Raw genomic sequence first — 20,565 nt, forward strand, 5'->3', positions numbered from 1 at the left:
ATATTCAAAAATAAATTTCAAGTTGTTTTGCTGCATGTAAATTGTGAAAAATCAATGAATTGTGCCGATTATAATTTGGTCATGTAACACATGATTTGGTCGTGTAAGGTCATGTAACAGAGAATTCAGGGTTGTGCAATACATGAGTTCATGTAATTTACGACCCTCAGTTGTATATGACATGAATTTTTTGTAATATTACACGACTTTCAATCAAGTATTACAGGATTTTCACAACATTTAGTTGTGTATTACACGACCTTCATGTATTACGCGATTACTCAACCTTCATTTATTACACGATTTCATGACCTTTATGTATTACACGATTACACAACCTTCATGTATTACACGACCTTCATGTATTATTCTAATCAATTAATTGATTTCAAGGAATTATCATATGCAGGCAGTCGTCATATGTATACATATATGCTTGGGTAGAGGAAGAATGCACTTTTAAAATTAAAAAAGAACAAAATGGCTGTAATTTTGTAACTGCTATGTTCATTAGTGTATCTTATCCAATTATTAAAAAATCTCGAGAGAACTTTGTTTGTTTATACTAATTACTCTAATAATTTTCACAAAATGTTGGACATGCAAATTTAGAGAACTTGTTGCAATTTTAGATTTCATTTCATTTACAATTGGAGTGACTGGAAAATTATAAGCCATTGTAAATCATATATAATTAATGAGTTAGTGCATACAAATATTTTTAATTAACCGTGAGTACAACCAAGGTTCTTATTAGGTTCTATTACTACAGGTCATAGTTACCAAAGTAAAATACCATATGTTTATATAGTTTTTGTTAAATTCAAGTCCCAACATCATTCAATAACCCATTAATAATCAATTTATTAATTTGTTAATTTATTCGTAAATGGTCAATTTATTCTTTGATGATTGCAAATGTTTCCTTTAATATAATTTTGCTAGACAATTGAAATTGATCTACTTTCAAAAGGAATGCAAAGTGGGTTTCTAAACTCCATTCCACTAGCTACTTTCTCTAAAAAAAATCCACATCATCATTGGTTTGAATTGAAATTGGTGGCATAGAATCAAATGTCTTAAGCTTGATGATTGCAAATGTTTCCTTTAATATAATTTTGCTAGACAATTGAAATTGATCTACTTTCAAAAGTAATGCCAAGTGGGTTTCTAAACTCCATTCCACTAGCTACTTTCTCTAAAAAAAATCCACATCATTATTGGTTTAAATTGTAATTGGTGGCATAGGATCAAATGTCTTAAGCTTGAACTTCATTGTGATTTCAAATTTCTGAAGTATCTATATCAATAACTTAAGCTATCTTTTCCACCAATTTGGTATATGTTGTCGATCGTGGTATCATTATCCCTTTAACCTTAGAACCTTTAAACTTATACTCGTCATTTTGTTCAATTTATTCACCATTGAAAAGAATAGACACGTGTGCCAAAATCATATCTATTGATACAATAAATGCAATAATATCAAATTTCATATATAAAGTAACTACATGACCTACAAGACTTACACGACCTACACGACTACATTATTTATATGATCTAAACAACCTACACGACTACATGACCTACACAACCTACACGACCTACATAACTACATGACTTACACGACGTACATAACTACATGACCTATTTTAGCCATAAATAAACTATATTGCTGAAAAATAATAATTAAACAACCTACATTACAGATATTTCTACATATAAGAAAAATGGTGAAAAAATTGAAAATGAAACATTATAATGTGAGGAAATTTTCTAAATTTTTCTTAAAAATAAAAAATTTAAAACCCAACAACATTAGCATACTTTATTGGGTTGTTTAATGAGCAATACACCTCTTTTCAATTAAAAAAAGAGTGAGAGTTAAAGAAGTAAATACATACTTGTATTTTTGTAAGAAATTACTAGAGATTTTGCGAGATTTTGACAGAATTTCGGTAAGAAGAGATTTCAATAAAAGAAGTGAAAGAACTATTAAGACAAGGAAGTGGAGTTAATTTGATGTATTCATTAAAGATATTTCAGACTTTACACGCGTTTGTTAGGGTATCCATAAAGATAAAAAAGAGAAGGAGTATTTAAATAATTTTACAACTATTAAAGGGTATTAAATTAAAAACCGCGGCTGTGTTTTGTGTTAGGGTTTGTGTAGTGGCTTTGGGAAATTGCCAATTGCGATTAGATTTGGCCGTTTGGGTTTTTCTTTTTTTGATGTAAGTGTGTATTAACCCAATCAAATTTTAACCCGAATCGAATTATTTAACCAATCGATTTTGAAATTTTATCCTGTTTGATTTCCAGGGTCAACCTGAATGGAACCAAAAATCCAAAAAAAATTATGGATGTTAAATCAAAGCTAACTTTTTTTTTCAATTAATAGTAAATAATGAATGATTTTACCCTTTTTTTTTAATCTTTTTTATTTTTACTGCTTATGTTAAGGTTCGAACTCTTTATAACAGCTAAAAAAATTGTAAATATGAATTAGGAGCGGATTGCTTTCTAGTTATTTGCGGGAGTAGACGTACCTAAAATTTCAACAAATTTCAAATAGTAATATATCTATATAATAAATTCAAAAAGGTAAAATAATGCATAATTAAAGTGAAGCACCCTAAAAAAATACATATTTTATTTAGTTATAGTAGAGCACTACTGTAAAACATATAATTGACTATAAAAAATAAATATCATAAAGAAAATTGATTATATATTGTCCAGATCACTATTACTCATTTATGACAATAATTTTTTCCATCATGAATTTATAACTTTTTTTAATAATCATATGTATATCACACCACATTTCGGATTGGTATTCTTCCAAGAAGTGAGAATGATTTTTTTTTAATTAATGCTATTTAAACATATTACTATATCCCTTCAAATTATTATTATATTATAATATTGAATTTAGATCGTTCTTATTTAAGTTGCATTATTGTTGTTGTTGTTATTATTATTTTTATTTTCAATTTTGATTATTCTTATTTGAATTGCATTAATATTATTGTCAATTAAGTACTCACCTGCGTTGCCACAGTTGAAACTTTTTGTCTTTTTCCAGTAAAATCGTAGGATGCATTCAAATTTAATCTTGCGGCTGACATTAATTATTGGATAATTTAATCAGCCACTGGCAACCTTTACAACCGGTTATATTCTCTTATTACATTTCTCGGCCGCCAAGCAATCCCTAAGAAAATGACGACGTGGCTAATTAACACGCACACCGCAGAGAATAGATGACGACGGGCCCCACCGGCACAAAGGTTCTTCGATTGCTCTATTTCTTCGGCGTCGGATTTATCTGCACAGCTACAATCAACAAGTGGCGGGAACTCGAGCGCAAGTCATTGCAGAAGAAACAGCAATAGAGCGATCTATGGACAGATGATAACTCGGCAACTACGGTATAGGAATCCGTCAAATGATCTTTTTATTTGACTTCTGATGGATTTTCAAAAGTTAATGTCTCTTAATTTTTCATTTCTATGGCCTAGTGCTTGAGTTATTGTTATGCATAATTGTTGGAAGAGTTAGGGTTTTAGTTTGGATTTTGGAATTTGTATTTTGGCTTTGATATGTTACTGTTGTGTGTCGATCAAGAAAGTTATGACAACACTCCTTGAGTTTGATACTATAGCTATTGAATTTTCATGGCAGATATAGGTTCTTTTAAAAAAAAAAAAATTACAACTGTTCATGTATTGAATTAGGAGCTGTTAACTGAGCCTGAGTTACAAAATTTTCCAACCAGTGATTAGGGTTTCACGGAAAAATCTTGACATTGATCTTTAAGCAGCACTTAAGACTGAAATTGATTGTAGAGGATCGAATTTGGGGAATTAAAAATTTCCGATCATTAGTACATGAAAATGGCCTCTCACTTGTAGGCAATCGTTAGATGTAATGTATCCAGTTTCTGAAATTGAAAGCAGAGTGAGTTCTTAGGTTAGATGTACCTACATGCATTAAGGTTTGAAGATGTAGGATCGGCCTATTGTTTGATGTCCGCTCTGCCACACATGTTCTGAAATTGATCATTAAAGATGCCTTGGAAGCACTCCTTGATGTGACTGAGAAGATTCAAGGAAGTATTAAATATGTTAAAAGTTCACAATTAACACAAGGAAAGTTCAATGAGATACCCAGCAAGTTCAATCAGTGTCTAAAATGTGATGTTTTCTCTTGGAATGTTTTTTATTTTTCGTTTCAAAGCTGATAGTGTAAATATTTTGTTCGCAAAAGTTTCTAAAAAGTACTTGAGTCAAGATGGTTAGGTATTTTATAACTTCCTTTTTACTCTTGACTGGATTCATAGAGAGTTATAACATTAACATAAATTTTTCTTTTAACTAGACACTGGTGAGATATCTCACTTTTAAAGCTTTCAGCTCTCTGTAATTTCATTACTATTATATTCCACGAGGGATATAATGGTTCATATACCTTGGCATTTCTTCATTGACTGAATTATCTTTCATAATATTCCAGCTTCAAATGGGTACACTGTGGAGCCGGTTGGATGCAGAATTCCTTCTAGTCCATATGTGCTCTGTAAAATTCAAAGACTGAATAGTGGTTCTAGCAACTCTTTTGAGACAATCTAAGGTATAATCCCCCCATTATTGCTTCTGCTTTATGCGTTTTACCTTGCAGCATTTTAGAATTTGTGAGAAGCTCAAAATTATTGAGTCAGAATTGAGGATCTAAACTTCTGTAAAAACATTCATATTTTTAAATCATAAAGTATTGCATCTGATGCTTTAGGTGGAAATTAGTTCACTGTGGAAAGGACAATTATGTTGGTTGCATAACCAGATGCTTTTCAAGAGAAAATTTCACTGATATTTTTCTGAGGATTTTTGCTTGGCCATCTCATTTCAAGCTGCTTGAATTTTTTTCTTTATATCATCTTGGTTGGATGACTATAACTCGATGAATTTTCTAGCACTTTTGCTGATTGTTTATTTTATATCAGATTATGGTGGTAAAGTTTGGAAGCTCAAAAAGTAATGGAACTTAGGAAGAGTATGATATAGAATGCTGGATAGAATCAAAATATTCATTCTTCAGGCATCCAAAGATGATTGTATTCAAGATGGCTAGTTTTGACTTTTGAGGCAGTATAAACATCCGATTGTATTAATTTTCTATATATAGCCTGCAGTCTTCTTCCCACTCCGCCTGTAGAGCTGCTATCTTAATCTATTGTAACTTGTGAGAAGAGCCAAGTGTTTGATCTACATCAAGTTCATAAAACTGTTGCCTCATTGTCCATAAACTTTCATTAAGAATTAGCATGTCTGATTTCATCATCATAAAAATGAAAGAAAGAAGCTACCTCATATCTAATATCATTCCTGCCAAAATGGTACAGATTTGACTGAGAATCATAATAAATAATTTGAAAGCACTTAATAATATGAAGTGGAAAAGTGAAAGAGACAATAATGTTGTTTGTCATCAAATGAAAGATTTTGAAAAATAAATGAAAGTCCCCCTATATTGCTGCGAATATAAAAAGTGAAGAGAATCTGAGGACGTAAGACAATTGAAGACTGCATTTTACAACTAGGCCATTGGCAATAGATTTTCTCAGCCCACATTTGCTGCCATAAAAATCTTTACTGAGTTCCTTATATTTCAGAGTTCAAAACAAAGGGAAGCAATCTCTTTCCTCTCTACTAAGAAAATGTTTGCGAGAAAGATGGATTTACTGCAACAAAAAATGCTTTGGGATGTCTACTTTCCAGCTTCCTTAGGGTGAACGCTTGATAAATACAAATTCTCACCTTGAGGAGACGCCACTCTTTGATATTGATGTGCCGGATAAATACCTCTCGTTTGTATCTCTTCATATAAAAACTTGAAGTAATTACAAAGAAAAGAAACAACAGCGGCTGCAAGCCAGGTTTTCTGTATAACAATGTCAGAGCAGGCTTTCAAGGTCTGCTTCTTTTTCAAGAGAATATTCAAGCCGAGGGTGGCAGAACCTCCAGCAGAAATCAAGCAACTCTTTGATCAGTTCTCAGAAAATGGCACCATGAGTGTTGACAACTTGCTGAAGTTTATGATTTATTATCAAAAAGAGGAGACCGCCAAAAAAGAAGACGCACAAGAAATCTTCCATAGTCTCCAGCACCTTCACATTTTCCAGCGAAGAGGCCTCCATTTCGATGCCTTCTTTCGGTATCTCTATATCTCCCTTGGCACATTATTTCTTATGCACAGGCCATAACTCATACTTAACTGGAAATCAACTCAGCAGCGATAGCAGCAGTAAACCAATTATAGAGGCGCTGAGGAGGGGAGTAAAGAGTAATTGAACTGGACTCGTGGCCAAACTCGGAGAATTTGTCATGATTTTATCTTTTTATTATTTTTTGATGGATTAATTTTTTTTGTTCGGCCATTGTTAGATTTTATTTGAGAGGAGAATTCTTGTTTCTATGAGGTATTTACGGTTATTGAAAGAAAATAATAATAATAATAATAATAACAACAACAACATATTAAAGAAAGAAAAAAATTATATGAGATTTCCAGGGAAATAGTCTATTAGTCAAGAGGAATTCTTTGCTGAACAGCATCAACGAGCAGTGTTTTGTCCACCAATCCGATAAAATTACAAATAGCAAACTGAATCTCCAGTGCAAAGGACGCAAACCTACCAATTTAATAAGAAATTTGGCACTCCCAACCTAAAAAATTCTTGAACATCAAAATTTAATTATTTGAAAAAAATTTACAGTAATTCCAGCAAATCAAAACTGAAATTACATTGCCAAAAAAAAAAAAAAAGAATTCATCTCCTACATTTTTCCACCCTAACCCTTGTATTTGTTCTCACCATATTAACCAGAATAATAAACAGGTAAAAAAAACTAGGGGTAAACCAATTCACATTGGTTTTAAGAGCCACATTTTTAAAATACTGTATATTGAGCCTTTGATGCCTGCTTAGGCTGTCATGCTTTGTGAAACAATCCAAAGTTGCGTTTCACAAACTCGCTTAATTCTCCTTTCAAGCAGAAAGCCGATAATGTTGAACAAAATCAATGCCGCTAAAAAAGTTTAATCATGGATTAAGCTTACCACTCACCATATGATCCGCTAATATCAGGAAAAATAATTATCAACAGCCAAAATTCTCCCCACAAATCAGCCGTTATCGATCAAGATCTCCAGCCACAATTCTTCTGAAATCGCCTACAAATCGGCCATCATGCGTACCCTCAGCCGCCGTCACTGCCACAGACAACCATTACGTGACAGCCACAACCACTCACAAAACGGCGGCCACTTCTGCACCTGAGGTAATGCTTCAATCTTTGGCTGATTTAGATTGTCTTTTTTATTCATTCTTTAGCCTTTTTGTTCGTGTCTATCCTTCTCAACTAGGTTGCTGATTTTGCCTTATTTAATTATTTGGTTAGAGATTTTTTTTTTAATTTTATTATTTTTGTTTATTGAATAAAAGCGTCAAGTTTCTATCTTAGCCTTATTCATGTTTTCTTTGCTTCTAAAATCTCAGTTATTCTCACTAAGAGCAAAACATGGTTGATTTCAGCGGCTGCATTTTTCTTTAATGGCTAGTCTACAAGATCTTGGTCCGATCAATCTTCCGAAGAAGTAAGACCACATCTAGTCTTCCCATGTTTTCTTTGCTTCTATCCTATCGGATGAAGTTAAAACCAAAAATTGATCCTCAAAACGGCATCGTTGCGTGAAGAAAGTGGCCCATCTATCTTAACAAAATTTGATCCTTAAAACGGCGTTGTTTTCTCAAGTTCGGGGGGTTTGACCGGGGTAAAAACCAGAACTCACATTGATATACCGTACTTTTACTCAGAATCTGTCACAAGTTAGAAAACAACCGTAAGATTAACATGCATAACATACAAACACAATAGATAATATCATACATACACCATATCAATATATGATCTGAAATACATATAGAGTGCCCAAAACGGCGGGGGGGGGGGGGGGGGGTTAAAAAAAAAACAGGCGGAGCGGTTGACAATGGAACGCTGGCTTTAATTTGCTTGTTCAATAAAACATTGATCATTTCCTTTGCTGTGGTTTCCTGTCTTCATACGTTGAAACAACATTTTCTACGACAACAGGGGCCGGGAAATACGAACTGGCGGACTATGTACGGGTGGGCGACGAGGTGGAGGAAGAGTATAATAATAGACTGAAGCACAAATTGGAGATGAAAACTTCAGTTTCCTATTCTTGGCCCAGCCAAAAGTGGGCTTGAGCTTTCCGTCTGCTGCAACAATTTCTTCCAGGAGTGGTACCTTGAACTTACCTTCGACATAGAACTGGCCGAGCCCTCTTGTTTTGGACCATCCATTTCCATTTTCCGGCTTGCAATCTATAGTTACTCGAAGTCCTGTAAAAAGTAAAATGAGTAAATGATTTTAGATCATCTCATCTCGGTGTGACTTTAGAACTCCAAATTTGTCACTTTGTCATGAAAACATGATTATGATCAACTACCATTCAGACACAAACAGAGAACCATGATGCATCCATTAAGGGAAAAAAATAAAATACCTGAAAAAGCTTCGCTCGGCTTAATGTTAGATAGTGCAAATTCTGCACTTCCAACTACTTCAACTGTCTTACTATCATCGCCATGGCAAAAGTTCACAGCAAGCAGCAGGGCCAAGAAGATGCACATGGGGAGGATCCCCATTTGGAACCCGAAACTAGCAAAAATCATTGGAAAAGAAATCAAGAAAAGCACGAAAACAACTTAAGATTAAAAGCTGATAATCAAGCTAGTGAGAAACAATCGCTGATAAAATGTTGTTATATAATTGAGCTGCGTAAAACAATCTCACCAATACGGGCGTAATTTGCGCTGGTCTAGATCGTTGAAACCTAGCGTAATTTGCGATGGTCCGGCTACGGTACAACTGTAGTACCGTATTACCGTTGCATTCAACCGTTGAATCCACTTAGATGGATGAATCCATTCGGATCCAACGGCTAGTTTTCTCCAGCAAATAGCCTTTATCTCTCATTTTCCCGCAAACTCCTTTCAGTAATCACTCTTCAACCACTCCCACTTCAAGTTTCTTCTTTTTGTAGGAAAGGTTGTTGAACAACCCAAAAAGATTGTTGAACAACCCAATATTTTATATCCATGCGCTTAATTTATTATAATTTATTATGAAATTTCTATTTGTTTTAGTTTTATATTTTTAAGTTTGACATTCTATTTCAAAATAAATATATATAAAATACACAAAATTTAGTTATCTCCTAGCATTCTAATAACGTTAGTAATTTATGCAAATTTTATAAAATTATCTTTCCTACAAAAATAAATTGTTAAGTGAAAAAAAATAATTTATATCAAATTCTTAATCTTTTACAATTGACCTTTTTAAAAAAAAAATTGTAACTTTTAAGAGTTTTAATGGCGAAAGAGTCAATTTAATAAGATAAGATTCTACAACTACTACACTTCAAGATATAAGGGATAAAACAGTAAATGTATAACAAGAGGGGTTTTATAAGAATAATTTTTTATAAAAAAAAATACAGGGGTGCCAATAGCGCCACTCTTTTATTTAACACTATAATACCATATAATTTTAAAATTATTGTGTCAAATTCTTCCATTCAAATGTCAAAAATCAAACTCACGAAATAGCGTCGGTTTATAACAAAACAAAAAAAATATTATATTGAATAAAAAGTTAAAAATACACCAAAAGCTCCATGGCGGTAATGTAATGATATTTTGGTGTTGATAAAAGAGAGAATCAGAGTGGATTGAGCAACTGAATCCTTTGTGAAAGTTGAATATCATGTTTTTTTTCTTCCCAAGCTCTTGATTTCCTGCATAGCAATTAAAAAAAATAAAATACAATTAAATTGAAGTAGAAAAGCCTATATTAAGGAAATGAGTCTATCTTAATTAACGTCTCTTTAACTTGTTGTAAAATAAATTGTGAATTAAAATCCAAGGAATTAGGAACAAGATCAGAAAATAATTATAATAATTCTTACCTGCAAGCCACAATTAATCAAATAATTATGACCGAAAAACCTGACAAAAAAAACTTCAATAGCCTTGTGAGAGGGCGGCAAAAAATAATTGATGTCAAAACTTACAAAATTAAAGGTGATGGAAAAAATTAATAAATATCCGAAAACATCTCTATCCAAATTCTATAAGCTTAATTCAAAAGAATTAACAAAATTGCCCAAAAATAGAATTGAAAGGTTCGGAGAGATGGGCAATACAAAAGAATCGGAGGAGAGTTCACCCGTTGTGCTGGCTTTTGCTCTTTTTATTATTTTTAAATTAATGGGGAGGATACGTTGGCGGCTGATTTCTGAGAGACTTGCCAAAAGAAAATTGAGGAATTTCTTCGGTTGGTGGGTGTTGAGTGACTTTCTTCGGTTGGTAGGTGGGTATTGAGGACTTTCAGTAAGTGGTTGTAAGGAAAACTAAGAAAATTGAGGACTTTCAGATTTATTTTTTTTTTAATGCAAGCGTATCAGAAGGGTAATTTTTAAAATAACTAAAAAAATGTTTGGATTTATTGCAAATAGACGGCGTGAATTGATTTATTTATAAAAAATCTTCTACCGTCAGTTAAGTTTAACATTGACCGTTAGTTGACCGTACAAAAATAATATTACCCTTATCCTTAACAATAGTTTGTAAACGAAAATAACTAAGGAAAACAGGTTTGGGTTTATTGCAAGTAGATGGCGTGAATTAATTTATTTATAAAAAATCTTCTACCGTCAGTTAAGTTTAACATTGACCGTTAGTTGACCGTACAAAAACAATATTACCCTTACCCTTAACAATAGTTTATAAACGAAAATAACTAAGGAAAACAGGTTTGGGTTTGTTGCAAGTAGATGGCGTGAATTGATTTATTTATAAAAAACTTTCTACCGTCAGTTAAGTTTAACATTGACCGTTAGTTGACCGTGCAAAAACAATATTACCCTTACCCTTAACAATAGTTTGTAAACGAAAATAACTAAGGAAAACAGGTTTGGGTTTGTTGCAAGTAGATGGCGTGAATTGATTTATTTATAAAAAACTTTCTACCGTCAGTTAAGTTTAACATTGACCGTTAGTTGACCGTGCAAAAACAATATTACCCTTACCCTTAACAATAGTTTGTAAACGAAAATAACTAAAAAAAAATTAAAATTATTGGTGCAAAAAGCATAAATCTTATTTTTTGATAATTTTATCCTTGTCAATTCTAAAAATTTACAATATTATAGTTAAAGATTATGACTATTTTATTTTTAAATTTTTAATTTTATCTTTCTTGTAGGAATTTTAAGGAAATATTAATAATTTAAAGAGGATTTTTTAATTTTTTAATTTTAACTTTTTTATAGAAACTTTAAGAAAATATCAATAATTTAAAAAGTGTAAAATAGCTAATAATTTTAGTTTTTTTTTAGTTATTTTCGTTTACAAACTATTGTTAAGGGTAAGGATAATATTGTCTTTGTACGGTCAACTAACGGTCAATGTTAAACTTAATTGATGGTATGAGATTTTTTACAAATAAATCAATTCTCGCCATCTACTTGCAACAAGCCCAAGCCCAAACGGAGGTTTTTAAAAATTACCTCGTATCAGAATCACGGAGAAGTCTATGTTACAGCTTCTGTACGTAACAGCAGCCAATGGGAAACTTCCACGGGTGCTAGAGGAGAGAGAAAGAGGCCCTGATGGAAATGGGAAAGCCCGCTCCCTATTGTTGATAGAAAAAAAGGCCATTGATTAAGAAAAAATTAATGATTCAATTTACTTTTCTAAAGCCGTGAAACTCGGCGTAATTTCAGATCTGCATTAAATAATGCGATGATATCAAAATCACATGGGCTCCCAGATTTTCCGGATCTCTCTTGGGCCCCATGCTACGATACTCACGAGGCAAGGGATCAACGGTGGCAGCCGGAGAGAGGGGGAATCTGTGAAAGTCGTTGAGGTGGGGGCACGCGTGCTGCTTGTCGTTTGCTTGGATACAATCACCAACCTCCACCCTTTTTATTAAAAAGAAAAAGGAAAAAGAGTAAAATAGATTAAAATAAAAAAAGTCATTGTTGTATGAAGGTGACACAGAGAGAGGGGAGAATCTGTGAGAGTAGTAGTCATGATCCTCCATCTAGTATAAAATATGAAAATGACTCAAATCATGCCAAAACATAGTTCTTACTTATGGAAACAACGCTTTAAAAACATGCATTAGTAACCTTTCAGAAATCTAGTGCAACAGATACGAAACCTGTACAAGAATTGAATCATCCATGGTGGTTTATTCAAAATCATTTCAATTTTTTTTTGGGTAAAAATCAAAATTCAACTATGTATACGATAAGTAAATTATAAGTAAATCACGATCATGTCATAAAAATCAAATTTCAAAATTACAACACGTGTTATGTTCGTCTTTTTCTTTCATTTTTCTTCGTCTTTTTCTTTTATTTATTTTTTTTTCTCATCCTTTTTTCATCTTTTTCTTCATTTTTTCTTCATTCCTTTCATGTATACGATAACCTTACAATCATCATTCAAACCAATATTAAATCAAAACTAAAACTTGATTTCTACAGAATAAAATCCAAAACCCAGAAGTCAGAATCTATAAAATCCAAAACCCAAAACAACCATTTAATTGTTGGGAGATTGAAAATATTGGGCGGCGAAAGTCACATGCAAAATGAAATTTAGCAGTAAGCATTAAATTTTGTTGAAATTAACAAAAGAAGGTAGAATTAGACGAATGTGTGTGTCTGTACAATGTGCAAGTGGGTTTTTAAAGTTACATTCAGCAATGATGAATTTTGAAGGAAAAAAAAAATAGGAAAAGAAGGAGAAAGAGGAATGAAGAAACAATAGCCTGAGTCAAATTTGCCAAAATCCTATCCAAATTGATGCATTAATTGTAACATCCCAAATCTAATACATGCAGAACAAATGATAAAAGAGGTTACTAACAAATTAAGATCTTTACACAAAAATCTTAAATTAAAATATCCTAAATTTTATTTAAATAAATCTACGAATCCACATGTCTAATACTAAATATTTTCTGCCGCAGAAATAGATATGACAAAAGTCTTAAAACTCTCCAAATACAAGTTCATAAATAGACAAACTTAAGGAAAATAGAAGTTCATCCTCCTCTTATTCAACTAACAAAATTAAATGAATTTCTAGCTCCAAAGATAAGCACATTTCTCAATAAGCTACTCAATTGCAAAAAGTAATGATAAGAGGTGAGCGGTCAACTCAGTAAGTAAAATTAATTCCAACGCACTAGGTTTATCAAGTACCAAAAATATTGTAAGCCTTTTTTTTAATCAAAACGTATGTTATAAATTATAAATTTCATAAAATGACATATTACAACAAGATGACATCAATTCATAATAATTCAAAATATCAAAAGCATAATTAATCACGTGAGCAAATCATATAGCAGATAGATAGAAAACAAAAAGGTTAGCTCATATCACATAGTATCACATATACTCCCGGTAACCCAGCCAAAATAGAATCAGAATTAGAATATCGTGTACACATTCAGAACAGAAACTCAGTACTAGTCCACAACATATATATCGTATAATACGATCAAAATTAAAATCAAAATAACTACGTGCAATGAGTGAAAATATTTAAATTCATTTTTCATATGTAATGATTTGCACGTGACACTTTATAATATATGTGACACTTTGCGGCACTCTGGCCCTCGAGAGGTGGCTCCCAAATAATCATAAATAATCTCTATCATATACGTGATCAAAACATTCTTTTCAAACTCATAAAAAATCATAACAATGAATTAGGCTTGCAAAACAAATTCCATTATGATATTTTAGAGATAATTTCATAAAAGATAATTATCTAACAAAATAAATTACATACTTAAAATATATTTATAATATTATGTTAAAACAAAAAAAAAACATAATTTTCATATTTGAAAGCATTTACATAAACTAATCTTGTTATGAAAATCAATTGATTTTTTAAAGAAATTTTTAAAAGAACTATAAAAACACACGTACTTATAATAATATCAAAATGATTGTACACATCCAGTATATTAGGAATGAAGTTATTTACTTCAATAAAAGTAATGGTCTAAACACATCTCAAAGCCTCAAATAGCCTCAAATATCTCCAACACCTTAAACAAATATAAGATATAACTATTAACAACTCATTTTGAGAACTTAGTTTTCTAATTTATACCCTTACAAGTCTAATTCTTAGAATTTTAACTTTTAATCTAGAAATCATAATAACACAATATTTTACGAACCATTCTAGAAATCCATGGATATCTTTCATAAATTGTTTAAGAGGATTTGACACCAAAAACACTTTCAAGACTATTTGTTTCTGGATAAATTCAAAAACTGTCACACAGTGCCTTGATTGAACAATATGGATTCTGAGATTTTTATAAAATTATACATTAATCCAAAAATTATGAAATTAAAATTGGAAATACTAGACACATATATTAACCTCTATCTAAAGTTTCAGAATTTTTCAAGTTCATTTGAAGGTAAAAATAATTTTGTAAATCTGGTCATTCTGTTAAAACCGTTGTTTTTCAATGCAATAGAGTTAGTTCAAAAAATATATATATAATTGAAAATAAAGTCAAATCTTATGAATTCAATAAACCATGTATATCTAGTTTACAAAAAAGATAAGGTTCTTCTAAAAACTAATTCATAAAATATATGTTCTATTTCAGGATATTCATACTAGAATTGTTCGGTGTGTTACTGCATTAGTGATAAACTAATATGATACAATAATATATTAGTGCACTAAACACAATTTAAACACGCCCTAAATTGTCTATGACAATCCAAAATCATGCTAATAAAATCCTAAATAAAGCACAACGATAGGGAATTAAGTAGGGCATAGAGAGAGTAAAATTTACCAACAATGCGGTTTTCGATTTTGGGTTTGGCCATCATGGGAATGGGTTCGAAAGAGTGGTGTCTGCTGTCCCTCTGATCTATGTGATTTGTTTTTATTACGCATTTTTGTTTTTCAATTTGGTACGATCTAATTGATTTCAACAACTGGATTAAAAGTAAATAAATGGAGATTAAATTTAAAGGCCAGTAGGAAAGAGAAGAAGTATGGGTGGGATGTGGATGTGGCTAGCTCTGGTTCAACTCAGATGATTTAATTGTATTTTAAGCGAGACGACTACCGTGACGAGGGTGTGCGTCTGCAAATTCTAAGTATCTTTTCTGCATCTTATTTTACCACCTCTAGTTTTACCTAGATGTTTCGGCCAACCGATGATTCCGAAGGGCTTTTTCATTGTTAAGCACTGTCGTAGCACCGCCGAGAGCTTGGTCACTGTTCTTATTCTTCGGCGGTCAAGAGCCTCATGGCTGTAATTTCACATTTGGGATTACTTAATTGTAGATTATGAATAATATTTTATCTTCAATTAACCCTACTATTAGTAATATATTGACATTACTTTATTTTGTTTATTATTTTGATTTGGGGAATAAGTAAAGAATTTGAAGATTTCTGAGTTGTATGATGAAGATGGTTTGGTGAAACTTGGTAGCATTTTTATTTTGTTTTTTGATTTTCTTTTTCTTTATATATATATATATTTAATACCTTTGCAAAATGAAAAAAGAATAATAATGATAATGATAATAAATATGAAAAAAGGTAAAATATCTTTTTCCATTTGTTACTTTTAATTAATTTCTATTTTTTAAAATAATTTTTTTAAATAAAAAGATAAAATTTAATCCATTCAAAAAGATTTTGTCATATAGGCACAAAATAAAAATATTTTAAAATATTGGGGAGCGTATTATAAAAATTTAAATTATTTATGTGTTTTGAAAAATTCTTTAGACATGGTTACAGTTTTCTCTCCTTTTAGTAGCATAGATTTCTCTCTCTAGTCTCTAGTTTCATATTTTTCTCCTATACCTTCTTCTTCTTCTTGTTCTTTCTTTCTTTTTCTTTTTTATTCTCTCATTCTATTTCCACATTTTCTTCTTTTTTTTTAGAGAAATTCTATAATACATTTGATGTTTCATATCGTCACATAATGTGGAAGCACTAACTAATTATTTTTTAACATGTGTCAATAATTTTTTAAACCTGAAAATTAGTTTATTAAAAGTTAAACAATTTTCTCCAATTCTCTCTCTTTCCTCTGGTTTGAAAATTTTATCTTCCTCCTTCCAAATTTTAAGAACATAAAATCCAAGAAACATTAATTTATTAGAAGATATAAAAATAATTAATTAAATCAAGTGCCTTGCAAGTCTTTGGTAATCCTGAATTGATGCCCCTTCTTCTTCCCATTCATAACTCCATTCCCTCTAAAAATGAATCTTTGATAATCTCCTTTGATACTGATTCTGCTTCCCATTCACAACTCCATTCTCCCAGAAAAACATTTTTTGCATCAAATCGAAAGGTTGGGGAGAGAATAAGCCAATGCTGGGTATAAAAGGAAAAATCTTTGTCTGTAAATAACTGGAAATTTAGTAATACAGTGAACCCATCGTAAAGTTTGCATGCATCAAGTCCAATTTTATTTGAGTACATATAAATACTGTCATTGAAATGATTGCAGTGATGGCAAGCTGATAAATAAGCGAATTCACGTTGTTAGGTTTGTAATAAAGAATGTTTTTAAGATAAAAAATACATTTTTGAATAAAGTGTCTTGCTTTGTTGCTTGTTTTTTTGTAGGGGAACCAAGTTGTTAATGGGAAGCAAAATGAGCATTAAATTAGGATTACTTTTAGATTTGCAAAGTGAATTAAGACGATGGATTGTCATACTTCAAACATTTGTAGAATGAATAAAGACCCTTCACCAAATTTTTCTTTTGCCCACCACCTGTTTGTTTGATGTACTATGAAACAAGTTAAAATTTTAGTATTGAATACTTGTTTCTATAATTGTTTGATTCATTGTTTCTTGATGGACAAATATGTGTCACGATTATATAAATTACTTACAAATTCAGAAATTAATGCAAATAAAATCTTTATGTATGTTTTATTTGTTGGTAAATATGTCCCCATGAATGGAACTCTGTATTGTAGCGAAGCCATTTGAAAGAGAATTATTTATAACCAACTTCGGTGGAAAAAAAATAACCAGATATTCAAAAATTTAAAAGCCCATAAAATAGTTTTTCATTGCTACTCAAAATTAATCCTCACGTATCAAAATATTCTTTTTTTTTTTTGCATTAAATAACAAAATGGAGGCACTAGTATTAAAGATAAACTAAAAACTCATAAGCTCCTTAGTGATATACAATTTAACCAACAATATTTTTCGAATAAATTTGAGAAGCTAGAAAAAGAAAAAGTATCTAACAATAAACACAATTATCAAGTGAACAAAGATTCGTCTACCAATATCAACATTATAAATTTAACCACCCTAATATGTAAAATTGCATATTCCATATTCAATAAATGCCTTGGCAACCTACACATGCAAAAAGGAAAAAAAAAATCAATGCAATGTTTAAAAAATAAAAATATTAACTAGTAAATATAAACAATGGTAAAATGCTAATTGGAGAACACACGCCACATACCATTCACAGGAGAATGGAGTATCAATGGAAAGAATAAGGGGCAAGCGAGATTACCAAAGATTTGCAAAGACAATTTATTCAATTAATTATTTCTAAAACTTGTAATAAATTAATGTTTCTTGGTTTTTTGTTCTTGAAATTTGAAAGAGAGAAGATAATTTTTCAAACCAGAAGAAAGAGATAGAATGGGATAGAATTGTTTGATTTTTAATAAACTAATTATGCTCACACTTACATCCATGACATGCCAAAATCTTCTGGAAAAGTTTCAAAATTTAGTACATATGCAAAACACATAATTCAATAAACAAACAATTAATAAATTTTTATTATGTCTTTTTGTATTTATACACAAATGAGTGTTCAAAGAGTGCAAGTATAGCTTCAACCTTTTGATTTTGTCCAACATTCTATTGTTCCTTACATATATAAAAGCATACCTTAATTGATATTTGAATGTTATGCTACTATTTGTTATTAGTGTGAATAAAACAAATAAGTAATGACAGAACATTTTTTTTTTAAAAAAAAAGACATTTATCCAACACTTTCATAAATGTTTTCTTTCACTCAATATCTATAAAAAGATTGTGGAAAAACATATTCATGAGTTTGTTTTAATCATCGGCCTGTTCTTGTAGGACAATAATTAAACTAATTATTTGTAATTAATTTCCTTCTTTATGCCTTCATAAACGAGTAAAAATGAGAATAAGGATTATTATATACTATAGGGAAAGTCATTATAATAATTAAGAAATGCACCTAAAAAGAGCACGGGTAGTAGTAGCAAAATAGAATGTGTAGAACAATATTGAATAAATAATAAGTTTTTGGTTAATTTTGTTGAAAACTATTTATTTCACGAAACTCCTCCAAATTCTAGGAAGTGCCCTAACTGTTGTTCTTTATGAAAAGTATGAGAAGTTTATGCTCTTTAATCTTAATCCATGTTGAATTTGTTTGAAATTATTTGTTAGGAGTCAAAGTCTTGGTCACGATTTTATTAGCTCAAGAATGATACCCTCATATGGTGAGGATATTATGAATAAATTATGAATTTATCTATGGATGTGTAATATAAATTGTGCAATATCCAAATTCAAGTTGGATATTTACTATGCCTAAATTGACGGTCTAATTTCCTCTCTCATACAACAAAATAACTTATATTATTGACCACATACACCTACTTTGGATTAAATTGCCCTTAAAACAAATTAACCAAAAATTTGAAGAGTTATCGGGCCGATGGACTATATGGGCGATGAAGAACATTGCCCAAGGCAGATTCATTTGGGCAATGGTCATTGGCACACCATTGCCCAAGCAAGATTCATATTTTTTTTTTCTAGTTTTTGCTAATTTTAACATTACACAGTCTAGGGGCGTTGGTGGATCGAATTTTATGAATTGGACATTAATCCATATCCAATTCATGATTTTGTAGATTATAAATTTTTAATCCAATCTAATTCATGGATTGACGAATTTAATTCCAATCCAATTCATATGTTTGCAGATCAGATGCGAATTTGACATAATCCACATCTACTCCACTATTTTACGGATTAAAATTTTTTAATTATGTTCATTCTATGAACGCATTAAATAAAAAAAATCTTATATAAAAATAATTTATTACTGATCAAATTCAAAATTGAATAAGATTTAAATAAATTAAATGTTTAAATAAAGATAGAATAATACATTTAAAGTCTCAAAATATAAGACAGTAAAAAAAAATCTCATTTGTTTAAATTAATACATGAAATTAACTAAAATTATAAAAATTAATTGTTAAAAAAGCTATATTTGTTTATTTAATATGTTTATTATATATTATTATCGGATAAGATATATATAATGTTAATGTAACTATATTTTTACTTATTTATTTATTAGTAAGTAATAACCCCCCATTTACAAGTTTTATTTTTAATTAAATAAATATATATTTTTTATTTCTTTTGCGGATTCACAGATTTTTACGAATTTACAGAATTAAATCCATATCCAATCTATCGACTGGAGATTTTTAAATTTTCAATTTAATTCAATCTATCAATCCACATATTGAATTTTTGTGGATCAGACAAATTGTGCGGATTGGATTAGATTCTGAACACTCCTAACACAATCGGAAAAAAAAATATGAGAATAAATAATAAATTATTCTTTATAATAAATTTTTTAAAAAATTATTCTGTAAAAGAAACTGACAACCTTGGAATGGAACGTTGGTGATGGAAGCATTGGCCACAATGACATTGGTACAGGCGAAGAAAGCCATCGCCCAAATTGACATGGGAGATGGCTCGTAGGCATACTAATTTCAGTTAAGTTCTTGCAAATAAGTGCTTTTGGTGTCAAAAACTATATAATTAGAGGCATGCTCATCAAACTTAACAATATATTTGAAATTATTTTTTAAGAGGTATTTTAACAAACATTTAATGTGCCATATTTTACAAAACCTAATCTTACAAAATTAGAAATTTTTATGCCCAATACATATAATAATTCCTTATCTATCACGTATAATCCATCAAACGAATAATTTAAATAGCAATTAAAGAACAAATCCTATCGAAACCATGAAATAAATTGTGCACGAGCAAAACAATTTCTCCAAGTGAAGCCAAGCAAAACCAAATCTTTAAATTTGATCAAAACTATAATGGAAGCCACCACTGTTAAAGGAACTGGCGATGTGGGCGATGTGGGCGATGCAAAACCGTGACAGTAGATGGGGGCAATGTGGGTGTTGCTGTTGCTTGTAGATTTGGTTTTGGTTGGTTTATTTAAGGGTAGTTTGGTCTAAAGCGAATATATATGTGATTAGCAATTTAAGAAATTTTGTTGTATAATTTGTTTTCACAATGAA

The 20,565-nt window shown here is 30.7% G+C and overlaps 1 protein-coding gene and 1 long non-coding RNA gene across 5 annotated transcripts; one reads left to right on the top strand and one right to left on the bottom strand.

Annotated features, from left to right (window-relative positions):
* The first annotated feature begins 3,209 nt into the window (after positions 1-3,209).
* Positions 3,210-5,286, top strand: LOC127899033 (uncharacterized). Its single transcript, XR_008050808.1, has 3 exons — positions 3,210-3,434; positions 4,519-4,635; positions 5,006-5,286. It is a non-coding gene; the product is annotated as an uncharacterized LOC127899033 (long non-coding RNA).
* Positions 5,287-7,883: 2,597 nt separating this feature from the next.
* On the bottom strand, positions 7,884-10,576 carry LOC102622309 (proline-rich protein 2). Of its 4 annotated transcripts, XR_003066906.2 has the most exons (5): positions 10,297-10,576; positions 10,060-10,099; positions 8,883-9,888; positions 8,593-8,747; positions 7,884-8,428 (listed from the first exon to the last, which is right to left on the bottom strand). XR_003066906.2 is itself a non-coding variant. In XM_025102222.2 (2 exons), exons 1-2 carry the CDS (start codon positions 8,759-8,761, stop codon positions 8,145-8,147), a joined length of 453 nt encoding a protein of 150 aa, XP_024957990.2. In that variant the 5' UTR covers positions 8,762-8,872; the 3' UTR covers positions 7,884-8,144. The 4 variants fall into 4 exon arrangements, 1 of the variants encoding a protein (XP_024957990.2); XR_003066907.2 differs by lacking the exon at positions 10,060-10,099; XR_008050807.1 differs by having other exon boundaries at positions 10,060-10,575.
* Positions 10,577-20,565: the final 9,989 nt, after the last annotated feature.

Source organism: Citrus sinensis, chromosome 8 (genome assembly GCF_022201045.2).
Source record: "Citrus sinensis cultivar Valencia sweet orange chromosome 8, DVS_A1.0, whole genome shotgun sequence".
Taxonomy (NCBI): Eukaryota; Viridiplantae; Streptophyta; class Magnoliopsida; order Sapindales; family Rutaceae; genus Citrus; species Citrus sinensis.